Source organism: Salvia hispanica, chromosome 2, assembly GCF_029641045.1.
Source record: "Salvia hispanica isolate PSC_SH4W2 chromosome 2, Shi_PSC_v1, whole genome shotgun sequence".
In the NCBI taxonomy this organism is placed as follows: Eukaryota; Viridiplantae; Streptophyta; class Magnoliopsida; order Lamiales; family Lamiaceae; genus Salvia; species Salvia hispanica.
Genome location: NC_142693.1, coordinates 39,066,027 through 39,083,049, shown reverse-complemented (window position 1 = coordinate 39,083,049; position 17,023 = coordinate 39,066,027). Strand labels below are relative to the sequence as shown.

General features: G+C 36.9%; 3 protein-coding genes across 4 annotated transcripts; 2 read left to right on the top strand and 1 right to left on the bottom strand.

Annotated features, from left to right (window-relative positions):
- The first annotated feature begins 2,260 nt into the window (after nucleotides 1–2,260).
- LOC125194809 (zinc finger protein ZAT3-like) lies at nucleotides 2,261–3,064 on the top strand. The gene has a single exon (XM_048093032.2). It carries the CDS (start codon nucleotides 2,261–2,263, stop codon nucleotides 3,062–3,064), a length of 804 nt encoding a protein of 267 aa, XP_047948989.1.
- A 4,744-nt stretch (nucleotides 3,065–7,808) lies between these two features.
- Nucleotides 7,809–11,819, top strand: LOC125194803 (protein NLP2-like). 2 transcript variants are annotated; one of them, XM_048093028.2, is made up of 6 exons: nucleotides 7,809–8,125; nucleotides 8,263–9,237; nucleotides 9,624–9,671; nucleotides 9,755–10,397; nucleotides 10,473–10,667; nucleotides 10,805–11,819. In XM_048093028.2, exons 2-6 carry the CDS (start codon nucleotides 8,464–8,466, stop codon nucleotides 11,677–11,679), a joined length of 2,535 nt encoding a protein of 844 aa, XP_047948985.2. In that variant the 5' UTR covers nucleotides 7,809–8,125; nucleotides 8,263–8,463; the 3' UTR covers nucleotides 11,680–11,819. The 2 variants fall into 2 exon arrangements, with proteins under 2 accessions (XP_047948985.2, XP_088919872.1); XM_089063746.1 differs by having other exon boundaries at nucleotides 7,811–8,125; nucleotides 9,755–10,667.
- Nucleotides 11,820–11,994: 175 nt separating this feature from the next.
- On the bottom strand, nucleotides 11,995–13,904 carry LOC125209799 (putative serine/threonine-protein kinase PIX13). Its single transcript, XM_048109383.2, has 6 exons — nucleotides 13,674–13,904; nucleotides 13,317–13,606; nucleotides 13,105–13,240; nucleotides 12,874–13,016; nucleotides 12,676–12,799; nucleotides 11,995–12,597 (listed from the first exon to the last, which is right to left on the bottom strand). Exons 1-6 carry the CDS (start codon nucleotides 13,738–13,740, stop codon nucleotides 12,158–12,160), a joined length of 1,200 nt encoding a protein of 399 aa, XP_047965340.1. The 5' UTR covers nucleotides 13,741–13,904; the 3' UTR covers nucleotides 11,995–12,157.
- Nucleotides 13,905–17,023: the final 3,119 nt, after the last annotated feature.

Below are 17,023 nucleotides of genomic sequence, written 5' to 3'. Positions count from 1 at the left end.
GTAAATATGTGATAAAAGATTATTAAAAAACTACCACTCCGTACTATTTAAATTAATTAGATATAATAAAATCGATGGCGTAACCCATTAAGCAAGAATCAATGGCGTAACTCATTAATCTGATTAATGGAATTAAAATCGATGCTCAAACAAATTTTAATGGAATTAAGACCATCTCCAACTATTTACACCAAACTCAAACCAATTTTTAGTATACGTCACACCAAAAAGTAGTTTTATTCCAATCATTTATATCATTTTTGGATTTTTTTTTTACGTGAAGAAACAATCACTACTGTCTACTGTACAGATTAAAACAATTTTTTTTACAAAAAGAGATGATATTGACAAAGAGAGAGAAGCATTTGAGATTACCAGATAAAAACAAAGCAATGTGGCAGACTGGAATAAAAACCGAGAAGTGGGTAGGGAAAAAGAATACCTAGGTTGGGCGAGGGAAAAATTTAATAACTTGGAATTAAATTACTTTCCCACAACATGGTAAAATGAATCATCTTATTCAAGATGATACGAAAGAGTTCTAGTACTCCCTCCGTTCGCAAATAAAAGTCATATTTCTTCTTTCACGGGTTTTAAAAAATGTTAAGATAAAAAATGAGTGCAAATTTTAATGGTATATAAGTTTCCAATTGTATATAGAATAGTAAAATGAAATATGAGTGAAATGAGTTAGTGGAATATGAGTCTATTATATTAAAATGAATCATGAGTGGACTAAAATAAAAAACAAGACTCTTATTAGCAGACAGAGGGAACATAGTGTGGCACCCTGCCACAGTATAAAAGAAAGAAAACAATTTTTTTTTTCTAAGTAAAATTATTAGTATATCAAAGAATTAAGAATGAAGTTTAGAATAATGTATTAACAGAGGGTGAGTATTTAATTTTCCATACGATGACAGCCGACATTATTCAGTGTCTAAGTGTCTTCCACAGAGAATGTTCAATCTGGTTGGCGTTTGGGCATTGAAAAATAGGTCAGCCAAAACTTTGTCAACTCATAGTGCCCCTTAATCATCTACAAAGAGTTATTCTTCCTGTCCAATAATACAAAGTTATCTAGTTACTTGAACCAAAAAGTTTTAGTTTATTAGTTTTAGTTTATACATTAGTTTATTAGTTTTAGTTTATAAAAAATTATGCATGTTTTCCTTTTTAGTTCATTTTTCAAGAATATGCATTATTTATTTTTTAGTCCGTCTCATTATATATTATTTCTTTTTTAATCCGTCCCATAAGAATATAGTATATTATTTCTTTTTTAGTCCATCCTATAAAAATATTCGCCTTTTAATTTTAAAAATTCTTTTTTTCTTTCTAATGAGGTGTAACTCATTCTTCACTGATAATATTTTAATTACTTTTTCTCTATGCATCTTTATTACTTTACCAATTTTGTATTAAAATTTGTACGGAATTTAAAGTGTATATTCTTTTGAGACGGATGAAGTAATAGTATAAGATTAGTTAATGGGTATGTATGTGTTAAAACATTGATTGAGACATTGAAGAGAAAGATGACATTGATTGGCGGTTTTATACTTGTGATGGCAAACATATTTCATTTGATATCGACATACTTTACTTCCGGGACTTCCTTTCTTTGTTCTACGTGCTTGTATTACTACATTTAATTTTAGGCGAAAATTTTGTTCACATAAATATAAATTAAAGCAACTCCATAATTAAGAACTTGAGGCAACTAAATTAACGAGGGCTTCTTTGTAGTTGCTCCTCTGTCATCTAGATTTTCTATAGCATTTGTAAGCATGTTATATGAATTTCAGTCTTTTCTCGTTTATGTGAAATTGGTGTTTTGGTTTTTTTTTTTTTTTGGAGATGTGAAATTGGTGTCATTTACTACAATTGTTTAAGAGTTTTGTTCTCAAGAATATAAATTCCACGAGCTCACTTTTCCGATTAAAACAAAATCCGATTTAAATCCGTGGTTGTCACGATTGCCTCTTCTATTTAATTCAATGATAAAAAAAAAGAGAAAGATATCAACAATTAATGATTCTGTTTAATCAATTTCAGCACGTGCTGAAAGTCAAACGGTCAAACCCAAAATTAAAAAGAAGCAAATTCGAAGAGGGCGGAAATTGTGGAAAGGGATAGAACTTATTAACTGAAACATAACCACTAATCTAAATGTGAGAAGTGGAGAACAAAAATAACCGCCGGCATTACATAATCCCACACTCCCCCATTTCTTACACTTTTTTCGATCCCACCCACAATGGATACCACCAACATCGATAACTACCTCTTCTCCGATTTCCCCCCTCTCACGCTCTCCTCTCTCCACCCCGAGCCCAGCCGCCGCCCCGCCCCCAAAAACCCTAGAAAGAAGCGCACCAAGTTCCTCCACCTCGGCGACCCGCCCAAACCCGCCAGGAAACCCGACCCCTCCGCCCCCAAAATCACCCCTCCATGCACCGAATGCGGCCGCCAGTTCTGGTCCGACAAGGCCCTCTTCGGCCACATGCGCTGCCACCCCGAGCGCCAGTGGCGCGGCATCATCCCGCCGCCCACCCTCCGCCGCCCCCCCGACGACCTCACCGACGACGACTACGAGGTCGCCGCCTGCCTCCTCATGCTCGCCAACGGCCCCCCCGCGCCGGAGTCGTCATCCAACTGCGGGCGGTTCGAGTGCTCCAGTTGCAAGAAGGTCTTCGGGTCCCACCAGGCGCTCGGGGGCCACAGGGCAAGCCACAAGAATGTGAAGGGCTGCTATGCAATTACCAAGAATGACGGGGAGGAGGAGGGCTGCAGCTCCGGCGAGATGATGGTGATGATGCTCAGGGATAATTCGAGCAGCAGCGCCCACAAATGCGGCGTCTGTTTTAGGGTTTTCTCGAGCGGCCAAGCTCTGGGCGGGCACATGAGGTGCCACTGGGACAAGGCGGAGGAGCCGTCGTCTATGCTTCGTGAGTTTAATCTCAATTTGGCGCCGCCGATCCAAGATGACGACGACGCGGACGCTTCGTCTTTGCCGTATCCTCCCGCCGGCCTCGCTTTGGATTTGAGGTTAGGGTTTTGAAAAAATTGCTGCTAATTTCAGGTGTTGTATTAGGATGTATGTTGTGTTGTGTGTAGCAAATATGAAACCGCTTTTTTAGGTTTTTTGAATCCCCAAATTAGGGTGTTCAATTGGAATGGATATGTGTATAGCTTGATGTCGATATATACAGATTTATCAACTTCTTAGTAATTACTGTCTAATCGTTTCTCTTGGATCAATTTTATGTAGTTGATGAATTGGGTATTTTTTTGCAAGTTTCTTAAATTTCGTTGCTCTTTAAATTGAGAAAGAACTTTAAGTAAACTAGCTACTCATTACTAGCTGCTACTAGTAGTTCGAAATCAACAGTAGGTATTCCCTGCTAATTATGATCAACCAACACAAACTTTACTAATTCTTCGAAAACACATGACTGCAAGATTTTGCACATGCTGATACAACTGTCAAGTCTAAATTCGAAATTTGGATTCTTCGAAGAACGTTTGCAGGTTGATTATAATCAATTGATTAGCTGATTACAGAGGAAGTTTTGGCCAAATTTGTGTTATACCCATTTAATGCTTTTGGTAGGAATAAAGTAAATTAAGCTAAAAGATTTGCTCGCCAAATCTTGGTAATCACATATCACCTCGGATCTTTTGAATTGTAAATATTAATAATTAATAATTCATTTGTTCACATTTGCATAATTATATGTAGTTAATACGCCTTTATCTTCCACCTATATATTCATTATGTGATCTCACCCCATGCTACTCTAAATGCATTCATGTATGCACTCTCTCCTTGATCATTACTAGAGTAGTAGCCTCCCAAACTTCGAAACATACATTCCTTTTTTATTCAATTTCTCAAATGTACTACCCCTTTGTCCACAAATACAAGAGCACATTTGATCAGACATGAATTTTAAGAAATGTATTAAAAATGAGTTAAAAATATTAATGGAAGGTGGATTCTATTGTTATATGGTACTCTCTTTATCTCATTAAAATGAAACATTTTACTTTTTGGGTCTCATTAAAAATGACATGTTTAATAAAATGGAAACAACTCTATATCTACTTTTTCATCTCTTTTACTTTTCTCTCTCTTCATTAACTCACAAAACAACACTACATAAAATCTCGTGTTATTCCCAAATGTTTCATATTTATAGGACGGATGGAGTATTAATTTTATAATGAAATGTGAATAAGATAAAATTAGTGGAATGTAGGGTTCAATACCAAAAATAATAAAAAATAAATAAAAAATTTATTGATGTACAGACAAAAATGACAAAATGAGAAGTTTTTAATGGAAGTGGGAGTAGTTTTTTTCTCATAATCCTCACTTAGAGGTACACCCCCATTTGATCTTTAAATTTTGATAAGTTAACTATTTTTAATTTTATAATGCATTACACATTATTTTTCGTCTGTTTCCATTTAATTTGGTGTTAGTGTTTCAATTATTATTATTATTCTACAGCTTGAGCACACAACTATGATATCACATCGTTTATGACCGCATGATATCTAATTATGATGACTAAGATCATGTTGCGTGAATGACTAATTAAGCTTACCTTAGACACTCATAACATGTGTCAATAACTTAAAGATGCAATGGATTCGAGGCAAAGAAAGAGACAAGCACGTTAATCTTTCCTCCATAATCCGTCCGTCCGTCCACTATTTATAGTCTCATTTCGACATAATACGAGTTTTAAGAAATTATCTTACTTTGTGAAAAAAACATAGAGGAATAAGTTAGTGGAATGTGGATCCACTTTTACATATTAATTTTACGATAGAATGTAAGTGTAACGAATTAGGTAAATGATAGAGTCCATTTACTTAGAATGAAAAAAAAGTACTGGTACTTTAAATTGCGGACACTCCCAAATGGCAAAATGAGACATTATTTCACGGACGGATGAGTACTTTACTTGGATTTGTTTATTTGCTAGTATTAGCTATTTTTTCGATTTTTTGGAAGGAGAATCGTCGATTAACAAAGTTCACTAACCATGCACAAAATTTGGTGAGTGGCACGAAATCTCATTCTGGATTACATTTACATTTCTCGCTTCTTTAAGTATGTGTTTCACCTTAAGGGAGTCCATTACTCTATTATCACTATCCAGTTACTCCACTCGTCCTTTGCCCTCATCGCTTAACACCCAATTATACCTTTTCACTATTTCTTTTCATCCCATCTCGTCACTTGCACTATTGATATATCTCATTTTTAATATTTTTTAATTCCTTATTGTTTTATATAATTTGCAAATGTACATTTATGTATCCCAATTAAATTGACATGTGAATAATAAAAAAGTATTAAAATTTTAAAATTAAGTATACAAACTTTCTTGTTTTTCCGCGAGACGCGAGAGATAGAATGTCCTTTTTGGTAAGTGGTGTTCTTCGCAGGCAAGTCTTTGGCATTGATTTCGAAGCACAAATCTTGTAACTGAAAGGGAGCAAACCATATCCCACATCGGAGAATGAACAAGACTTGCAAGTGTATAAATAGACTACCCCTACTCCATTAGTATGAGGCCTTTTGGGGAGTACCCCAAGAGCAAAACCGTGAGGGCTTTGCCCAAAGCGGACAATATCATACTCTCCGATGTGATGAGCTTGACCAAGACCTCTGGTGGGGTAGGCATGTGGTCTGTGGTCTGGTGGTCTTGGTTTGAGTAGTATATATAATTTTCCTACATACATATTTTTGACCCTCAAGTGAAAATCTAGCTATGCATCTGGACTCGCGGACCCGCGGTCACCTTTTTTGCAAGAAGGTGTTGTTTGATAAATTAATTATATATGCATTTAAAAAAAGATGGTGTTTATGACTTGTGAGCTTATTTTTTGGTCTTAATTATAAGTTGTTCAGGAACTTCTAGTTTTCAAAAACTTTTGTGCTCCTAACCATCTTATATAAAGCTATTTATATAAGCTTGTAAGTTTAGCTTAACACTCATATATTGTCATGAAAGAGAAACCTTTAAAAAGATCATTTATCCGTTTTATTTTTTCCTACATGCAGTTCGTAATTACAGAGTGAAACGATTTCACACAGTTACTTCACAAATTATGCATAATTGTAAGTTTGTAACTAACTGCAGTAATACAATACTATACACCTCATTTCAAAACAGCATGAATAATTCTTTATATTCCTTTTTCTAATTCTAATAAAATGCATATTTAAGGGATTCATTTACTTGCATCTTTACACGTCCTTCATCTTGTCCCTAATTAAAAGAGTGGTGGGGTTCCTTTCTAAACTAGTTGGAACTATTTAAATAATTAGTCTTGAAGATTATGATTTATGCGTGTGCGAGTTTAATTTGTAACGTGTATTATATATAAGGACGAACATTAACTTTTTGGTGTAAAATTAAACTTTAATACGGTGTGGGGAGTGAGTGTATATGGTCATATAAATACGGTGCAAGATTATGCGTAGATTTGTTTCGATGTAATTTAGTGAATAGTTAAATCTGAAGTATGATTACATATGAAAGTTTGGAGGTTTTTGGAATGTGATTCTATGAGGATCAACGTGGACCAATCACTAACGGAATCCTTAATCAAATACTCCACTTCACAGTGCGAAAGCAAAATAAAAAATTGTCGCGTACGAAATTAGTGTTTCCTCGTAAGCAACAAATTAAACCGGAGCTGCTTTTTTCTTAATTTCCACCAACATTGCAAAGTGCGTAACTCGGAAGATTAAATAAAGTGGAAGATTAAGATTACACATAATTCCCATATTAAAATCGATGGTGGTGCGTGTCTATACGTGGAGTGGAGCTGGACGTGACAAACTAATTAACGACTAAATCAACATTAATTAAGAAAATATAGTATGAGTTACAAGTCTTAGAATAGAGTATAGCTAGTAGTATAAGAATTAGTGAGGTCAAAAGCAATACCATATAAATATGAAATGATATTAATCAATTAATTGCTTAATAGTAGTAATACTAATACATAGGGTGTCATGAGACGCGGCTAAGTGAGTAAATGGGGATGAGAGGGGTCGTCTGTTTTGGCCTTCCACGCGTTTGAGAGTCATTTTGATGCTTATATTAATTACTATACATTTATTTATTTTCCATTTATGGGACTACATGTATCTACTATTCCAATCTGACCTTTTAAACCAAGATTCCTTAATTGAGTGGTTGACGTCATGATCGTGAGTAAAGCACTCTAGTTTGTATAGCTAATAAACATTTGTAGAACTAGATTTTAGTAGTAATTCCCATTAATAAAATTCCAATTATATATTGAGAAAGGGTGGGGCGTTTAATCCAGCCAAATTGTGAATTAATTATGTAGGAAAGAGAGAATGTAAGTATAATTAAAAAGAAGGTGGGTTAATTAGGTATATACACCCTCCCGGAGCCGAAGAAGACGGTTAACATTAGGAATAAACCAGTTTCCGCGCGCACCTCCGTCTTGTTTTAAATTTTAATTATGTTAATACACAATTATGGCGATGTGATTTAATTATGAGTTGAATATAATGCAGGAGGCGATTGCGTAAGCCTCTTCAATGATTAATATAATAGTATTACTAAATTTATTGGCTGGTCCACACCACCTCACCTATCAAGACTTGCCGATCGATCGAATTTGATAAGTCCACTTTCTTCCTGACGTCACATTAATTAAACTAAAGAATCTTTTCGTATATACAACACACACCTGGAGTGGAGATCCAATTGCTAATGCAAACGAACATATTTGTGTAAGTTCATCGTTAATTAGCAGCTGCTAAGCATGATTATTATTATGATTAATAAGAGAACTTAGTGTTGGTGGGCCCCAAGGCTCTGAATAAAAAGAGATTCCACGTTCGCCATTTTATTCTTTCGTTTCATTCATCTCACTTTTGTGTGCCATCATTAGCGCCTCCTCCTCTCCTTTCCACCTTCACCTCTCAACATTCACTACGTCTCACAAAACTGTGCCCTTTTCCTATTCTCCTTCCTTTCCTTCACAGTTCACACAGAGAGAATTAATGGTCGTGTTTCTCAGCTTTTTGTTGTGGATGGACTCTTTAGAATTATGACAGGTAACATTTTACACTCATTTTCATTTTCTTTTTGCTCTTTAAATTTAATTTTATACCTATGCATATATTTTTTAGATGCTTCTAGTGTAAACCGATCAACATCATTGATTTTATCTAACATGAATTTGTAATTGCAGTTGGAAATAAATTGTCATTGATGATGTTTGGCGCAAGAGTGATCGGTTTTTGGGATATCAAGGAAAACAATCCTCCATGGAAGAGAATCTTCTTGTTTTTCATATTCAGGCTGCTTCTGTGTTTCGGATCCTAAATTCTTTTACTAGTATCACTTTTTCTTGAATATATAGATAGATGAATGAGTATTACTAATATCAATCATGGGAGATGGTGCCCTGTCACCTAATATTTCAGACAGCGCCATAGATTTTGATCTCATACATGAACTCTTGTCCGATGGATTCTGGTTAGAGGCCACTGATGCATCATCCACAGATTTCAATCATCATCAACAACAATATTTCTCCAAAGCAACTGCAAAATCAATCTTCTTTAGTCACAGAGCTGTTACCTACCCGAAAATGGATGAATCCTCTTCACACAGCCATGGAAAGCAAGCTGAAACACTCGTAGACGAAGAATCCCAAGTGACTGCGCGGTTATGGGTTGGACCGAGGCATGATCAGTCTGTAAAGACGAGGTTGGTGCAGGCCATCAACTTCCTTAAAGAGTCGATACGCGACAAGGATGTTCTTGTTCAGATCTGGATTCCTGTGAAGAAGCAAGGGAAACAAGTGCTCACAGCTAGCAACCAGCTGTTTTCACTCAACCCGAGTTGCAAGAATCTTGCAAGCTACAGGGATGCTTCCCTGACTTATCAGTTTGTGGCGGATGAGAGTTGCACAGAGTTTGTTGGCCTGCTTGGCCGCGTGTTCTTGCACAGGTTGCCTGAGTGGACTCCGGATGTACGCTTCTTCAGAAGAGAGGAGTATCCACGCGTCACTCACGCGCAGGAATGCAATGTTGGAGGATCGCTTGCACTCCCAGTGTTGGAGCATGGCAGTGGTATTTGCTTGGGGGTGCTTGAGATTGTCACTACTCATCAGAAACTCGATTTTCACCCTGAGCTACAAAACGTCTGCAAAGCTTTGGAGGTCTTGTTAAGCTCTTCTCGTGTTTTTTATTGCTTTTCTGTGAATGAGAGAGTTGGAATCCAATGCATGAGCTTTTGTTTATGATCTTTCTCACTGGAGTATGTTGTTACTGTATTTGTTATTGACGCGTTTCTGCTTCTGATATGCATCTCTTCTAGAACATGTCTTCCTATCTATTTTGATGCATTGGTGGTGGAAGATTTTGTAGCTTCACAATCATATAGATGGAACCAATAGATATGACCTGCTTTACCGCGTTCCTTTAATGATTTTTTAGTGTGTGTGAATATTATTTTCTGATTATTAGAAAGTTACTCATGAAATATATTGTGATGATAGTGTGGCTTTAGTTAAATCCCTCTATTTCCTACTGTTTTCTACTGCAGGCTGTTGATTTGAAGAGCTCCAACATTTTGAGTCCGTATAATATTGTGGTAACACACTCTTGTCCTTTACATATTAATACCTCAAAGTCTTCTGAACTTGAGAGTTATACTTGATACATGTTGTTTAACAGGAGCACGACGACTCCTACCAGGCCACTCTGGCAGAGATCAGAAATGCCATGAAATTCGCATGCAATGCATACAAACTGCCCTTGGCACAGGTGTGGGCGTCATGCCTTCACCAGCACAGAGGTGGTTGCCGCCATTCTGATGAGAACTACGCGCACTGTGTCTCAACCATCGACTCAGCCTGCTACATTGCTGATGCACGAGTTAATCGCTTTCATGAGGCATGTTCACATCACCACTTGCTGAAAGGTCAAGGTGTTGCTGGGAAAGCATTCCTCACCAATCAGTCATGTTTTGCTGAGGACATAACAGCTTTTAGCAAAACGGAATATCCTCTTGCGCATCATGCAAGGGTGTTTGATTTGTGTGCTTGTGCAGCTGTACGCCTGCGAAGTATATGCAACGAGACCAGTGATTTTGTGTTGGAGTTCTTCCTGCCACTGGATTGCAAAGGTGCTCGAGATCAGATGCTTATGCTGCACTCCTTCTCCTCTGTTATACAAGAAATGTGCCGGAGTTTGAGAGTGATCACAGATGAAGAGTTGATTCGAGAAACTTCAGGCAGCACCTCAGCTGGTAAACAAGAGGACGAGAAGCAACAACACAAGTTACTTTCTCCTGCCAAGAATTCCTCACATGAAGGAGGTTCTATTTCTTTTAATGATAAACGAGACGGTAAGTTTAAGGTTAACTCTGGTTTTGACTTGCATCATCTTTCAGCAAGTTTAGAACAGAGCCAATTTCAGCAGGATTCTGGACCAAGAACGAGTGTTGAGTCCTTCACTTTTGGGAATAATTCTTATGGTGCTAAAGCAAACATAAGGAAACAGAAACGGAGTGACAAGATTATTAGCTTGGAAGTTATTCGGCAACATTTTGCTGGGAGCTTAAAAGAAGCAGCTAAAAGCATTGGAGGTATAACAGCTTTTCTTTACCCATGATTAGAGCTAGTTGATGTATCAACCCTGCAGTATTTAGTGATATATGTATCGTCTAGTTTATCGTGTCCTATTGCTTGATAGTTGTCAATTTGACTGCTTTTCCTATTTCAGTATGCCCCACTACCTTGAAAAGAATATGCAGATATCATGGGATCACACGATGGCCTTCACGAAAGATCAAGAAAGTTGGCCACTCGTTGAGGAAGCTTCAACTCGTGATTGATTCAGTCCAGGATGGTGAGGGTCCCATTCAACTCAGTTCCTTCTACAGCAATTTCCCACAACTTGTGTCGCCAAATGTAGCAGGAACTAGTAATCACTTGTCGACTATAAAGACGAGTGGTGATTTCCTGCAGGAGAAGAATCCAGCTGAAGGGAACTTGTTGACTGCTGCTACCACTTCTTCCTCTGGCAGTCAAACCTCCAGTTCTAGTTACTGTTGTTCTACTGGTTCGAAGCAATCAGCTTTCCACGTCAATGGATTTATGCCTGTAGATGCTTTATCCACGGAACAGAATGGAGGGGTGTTGAAGAAAGCAAGGAGTGACGCGGAATTGCATGGGAAAGGCCAAGAGAAAACTAAGCTTATGATCAGATCATATAGCAACAAGCTTCTATGTGAAGACCCTGTTGCTATTGGAGCTTCAGCTATGCCAGTGGATAGCAACCGGGAAAATGACGAGGCTGCTTTTAGAGTAAGAGTTTCATTTGGGGAAGAAAAGATCCGGCTCAGCCTGCAACCACACTGGAACTTTAAGCATCTACGAGAAGAGGTCTTGGCGCGCTTCAACATAGAGAATGTGGCTGGTGTTAACTTGAAATATCTTGATGATGATGCTGAGTGGGTGCTTCTTACTTGTGATGATGATCTTGAAGAATGTAGGGATATACACAGATCTTCGAAGAACCCAACTATTAAGCTGTCTGTAATTCGGATCTGTCCTCCCAATCTTGGAAGTTCATTCGGTAGCGATGGGCCATACTAGAGTGGCTGTTGCCACGCATCAAGGTTGTTTGATGTTTTTTATGGAAACCATATGTTTGTTTGTTTGATTTGAAACACCAACTTGTGTAACATAATGTGCAGAATGCTATAGACAAGACAAAAATAAATGTTTATTTCCAAGTTCCTACTTGATTTTATGTTTCTTTTACAAATTTCAATGGCTTTTGTTATATAATTCTATGCTAAAGGTAGGTCAAAGCCATGGAGATAAATACACTAACAGCTTGTTCTACATAACTGGATCATCTAATCAGTGATTCACCATACAACAATGACTGCTACTGTTCCTCTGTGATTCAAAAAAATGAAGTGTTCCTTTGTCTGTAAACTAATCACGATACATGTCCGAAAAATAAGGCACTCTCTCTCCTAAGTTTTACAACACCATTCCCTTTGCAAGCTAAAAGAAGAAGGTAAAAAAGAGCACAAACGAAGAGCACTCTCACTACGCAGAGTAATTAGGCACGTGGTGGGAGTGGATAGGCTCGATTCACCTCCTGCCTCGGGTGATTTTGGGAACGATACTGCTGGGGCATGCGCCTATCAGAAGCCTGGTAACTAGAATGCACTCTAGGCTGTCTAGGCCTCTCTTTAGCAGTTTCAATTTCTTCAAGTGTTTCAACGATTTCCTGCATGGAGGGTCTGTTTTTGGGATCACTCTCAATACAATTGAGAGCAAGGTGAGCTATTTGCAATGCAGATCTTGAAGGATATCTCCCTTCCAAATGTGAATCCATCACACCCTTCAACTTCCTTCTGTCTTGTAAACTCGGCTTTATCCAATCAACCAGATTATGCTGTTTTTCTGGGCGATTTGTGTCGAGAGCACGCAGCCCGGTTAGCATTTCTACCAAGACCACACCAAATCCATAGACGTCACTCTTCACATACAAATGCCCTGCCCATATACATAGAAGAATGTGATGAGAATGATGGTTTATCTGCATATGCAAAGATCTGGTTCACGATCATATACCTGTGGCAACATACTCCGGGGCAGCATAGCCATATGTCCCCATAACCTGTGTGGACACATGGGACTTGCTCGCTGTTGGACCCAATTTTGCCAGCCCGAAATCAGATAACTTAGCGTGGTACGACTGATCAATGACAACAATATCAGAACACACTCTCATAGTGAAAGGCATGAATGTGAGGTGAAAGAGATTAATACCGAATCGAGTAAAATGTTGGAGGCCTTGAAGTCTCTGTAGATGACTTTTCTATCAGAAGCATGAAGAAAGGCAAGGCCACGAGCTGCACCGATCAATATCTTGAGCCTCGTATCCCACGGCAGTGGCTGAACAGCAGCACCCCCTAAATCATCATCAATTCCCAATTAGCTTAAACTACAAATTTACATCAATTAAACAGAGTTAATGAATATTGAAAATGAATCCCTTACTTCCGAAAAGATGGTTTTCTAGGCTGCCTTTCTGCATGAATTCATACACAAGCAGCAGTTCTGTATCATCCCAGCAGTAGCCCAACAGTTTAACCAGATTACGATGAGAGAGTTTCCCCAAAAAATTCACCTCCGACTGCACATCCAATCTCCAATTTAATCCTAATTATAATAAATTTGGAAACAAAGAAGCGAGCTAGACGAAGAAAAACCTGCCACTCTTGAAACCCCTGGAGGCTTTCGGAATTCAACTTCTTAACAGCAACGACGGTTGATCCGCTTTTGGAGTCGAGCCAGCCTTTGTACACTTTCCCAAATCCACCCTCTCCCACGACCGTATCGTTTCGGAAGTTTCTAGTAGCCGCGCGAAGCTCCGAGAACGTGAAGATCCTCAAAGAGGGGTGCGGCAGCATCTGCGCTCCCGGGCTCGGGCTCCCGCCCGCTGCCCAGAACCCGCTGCTGCCGCTAGACGACGTCGTCGTCGTTCCCTGCGATATCGCCACTGCAACACAACATCATTAGCTCTTGATCAAAGTTCGGCAACGGATCATATAAAAACTCGTGCATACCTGAACTAAGCTGGCCGGTGGTTTGGGGGCTTTGATCAACGGTTTTAGAGCTCCAGCAGATTCCCATCTCTGGCGTTGATGAAAATGCAAATTTTGACGATCAAATTACCACGCGTCTTCTTTAGGAATGGATTAGGCCTTTGGCATGACTTGATGGTGTTGCCTAATTGCCTTAATTTGGTTGTTGTGTAACAAACAGATCGAGTTTCCTGTTGGTTATCGACAATGGACGGAGTCGTGGGGGTATATTTATATAAATATTTTAAAGAAATGTGGAAAAATAAGGTCAGGTCAATAGTCAATTGCCCAATTTTTCAACCATGGACGGAGTTAAGTTTAGCTGTTACTTCCATGAATATCACTCCTAATATGCCAACGCAGTTTTGAATCACTCTCACTTACAAAGTCAAAACTTAACATGTATCTTTCATATTTAAAGCCCAAACTATACCATTGACAAAATATTAATATATATACACTTTCAAAATCTTTCGAGAAGATTCAGACTTACCAAAACAAATTGTTACACCACTTTTTAACAGGAGTTATTTTCGTTCCTTTAGATGATGCTCCAATTTCCAGGGACATTTTAGGTTCAAGTGTGAGCAGTCACTTTTTATTTCAAAAATTGAATTTTAGAGGTTGATTCCACACACAGGATTTTAAGCTAATTTGTGTTAATGCGATCTGTTGTATCGATGGAATATTATACTTACTCTGTCCCATGTTATTTACATTTTTCTCATCTCAAACTACTTACACTATCAATATTTTAAATAAGAATTATAATATTTAATTAATATATTAGAAAATCAATTAAGTATCTAATTATTAAGTGATCTCTCGTTACACTTAAAAATATTAATTTAATTACACTAAAAAATTAATTCCAACTTGACGACCAAAAATGAAAAGTGCGAGTAATATGAGACAAAGGGAGTGTAATATTTTGACATTAAAATATTTCAATTCTCTCAGATTTTGATCTTGTGAGTTCCCCTCGAGTGGAAATCAAATTTTAATTATTTAGAGTTAAATGCTAGTAGCATTTTTGTTGTGAATGTGAGTTCAGTCGACATAAAAACTGTGAGACGCTAAATTCCCCAGAGCTCAAGAAATAGGAAAGGTTCACATTACAAATTATATTTGCCATGTTTTTCTCCATTGTTTTTGCGGTTTCACTTTGCGTGGTGCACAGATATTTTGTTGGGTAATAGTGCCATGGCGAGTGGAGGAAGAAAGTTGCTTGTGTGTCATTGACTTTGCTAAATATTCAGACAATTCACGTTGTTACATCGCTATCCATATCGAAGTGTTGACACTAGGACTAGCACTCAGCTCATTTACAACGTATGATTCACATTTTCCAAATAATACATGTGTTTATATAGTATTAGAACAAATTAACAATGATGTGAGTGATTTCGCGGTCGAAATTTACACATTTAAAGCCTAATAATAATAAAATATACTTCCTCTGCCGGGGGTGTAATCGATTGCTAACTTTCTTAAGTTGTTAACTTACTAACTCATCAATGCAGTGTATTAAAAATGTCAACACAATAACATTAAAATGTCAACTCATAATTTTGTTGAACTTCAATATAATATATTGATATTATGGGTTGACATTTTGATATCACCGTGTTGACATTTTTAATACACTGTATTGATGAGTTAGCAACTTAAATAGGTAGCAATATAACGCACCCCTCATTTGTCACGTATAAATTGAAACATTTCATTTTTGGCATGCAATTTAGTACTATAACATTATTTTGTAAATCGAGTGAAAATAAAAAATAAGTAGTAATATTTTTATTTTAAAAAATAGAATATTTCAAAATGAAAATGATTTACATTAATTGAGACACATGAAGTAATAACAAAATTGACGCATCCCAATCCTCTATATTCTACTATTTTCAATTTATTTGATAGCATTTGGCTAGGAAGAGTTCGAAAGTTGCCTAATAATTAAATTAAAGCTACTTAATGCGCATTCACACGTTTGAGGAGTTTGAAGAACTAAGTGCAATTTCTGTGTGTGCTAGCCATTTCATGAATTAAGATTAGATAAATCAATTTCTTTTATGGTTAGCACTTAGCAATTCTATGTGTGCTAGCAAAGTTTTAAAAATTTATTTGATTCATTTAATTATAATCGTAGTTGACAAGATTGAGTGTTACATTGCAGTTAGTTTTTCAGACACTACGGACTCTTTCACGTTACTTCTAATGGCAAGCATCACATGCATTTCTAGTTTTTGTCACTCATCTTTTAATTTTTTCTGCTACAAGTTCATATTGCAGTTGCTTTGAGCAGTGCGACATTAAAAAATTATATCGAACTTTGGGACCATGATAAAAATCTTGACTTTATCAGTAACCCTCTGTATTGTCCATTACTCCTTTCTCCAAGAAATGTGTTTTGAATAGTAAAATTAAACAATTTTTTTGTCATTGCACCCGTAATCCTGATTTGGCATAGGTGATCCTTTTAGGTCGTCGGATTTGAACACAACTTTTGAATTTATATTAAGAAAATAAAAAATTTAATGAAGACCTTATGAGAAAGTGGGCTATTCTTAATGCAAATAATAAATAAGAGAGTATTAAAATAAGACAGAGCTATAATGTTTAGAAGGAAAAAATAATGCACATATTATGAGAAGATAGATCATAATTTTAAGATACAAGAAAATGAATAAGGTGTTGTTATTAGGTGGGTCTACGGTCACCAATTATCATTACGCACATTATGATATCTACAAAAAAATTTCTGTCGACCACGAATTTTTAGCGACTAAATTCGTAGATATATACACAAAAAGTCAACCAAACGCACTTTCATTGTTAGATAAACTTAAGTTTCAAAATCCAAATCATTCAGTCTCAGATACTTTCTCTTCCACACAAAAACTAATACTACTACAATCTAGTACAATATATAAAGCAAATCTAATCATTCAACCATACATACCTTTCACTGACGCCTGGTATGGTTGGCCGGCGGATCGCAATTAGTAATAATTTCATTGTTATTTATAAATTAGAATTACAAATTAGTAGTTGTAATTTAAATTTGATTAAGATGAATGTGCAGTTCATTCGAATGTATTAGAGTGCTTCTAAATCTAAATGAGGACAAAATTTCCACAAAAAAGACTATTATGAATTAGAATTACAAATTAATAATAATTGAAATTCAAGTGTGCAGTTCGTTCGAATGAGTGCTTCTAAATCTACACGAGGACAAAGTTTCCACAAAAAAGACATGATGTGTGATTTGATATGTAAATATGTACTGCAATATGCATGCTGAGATTTAAAAATTATAGTAATAATTG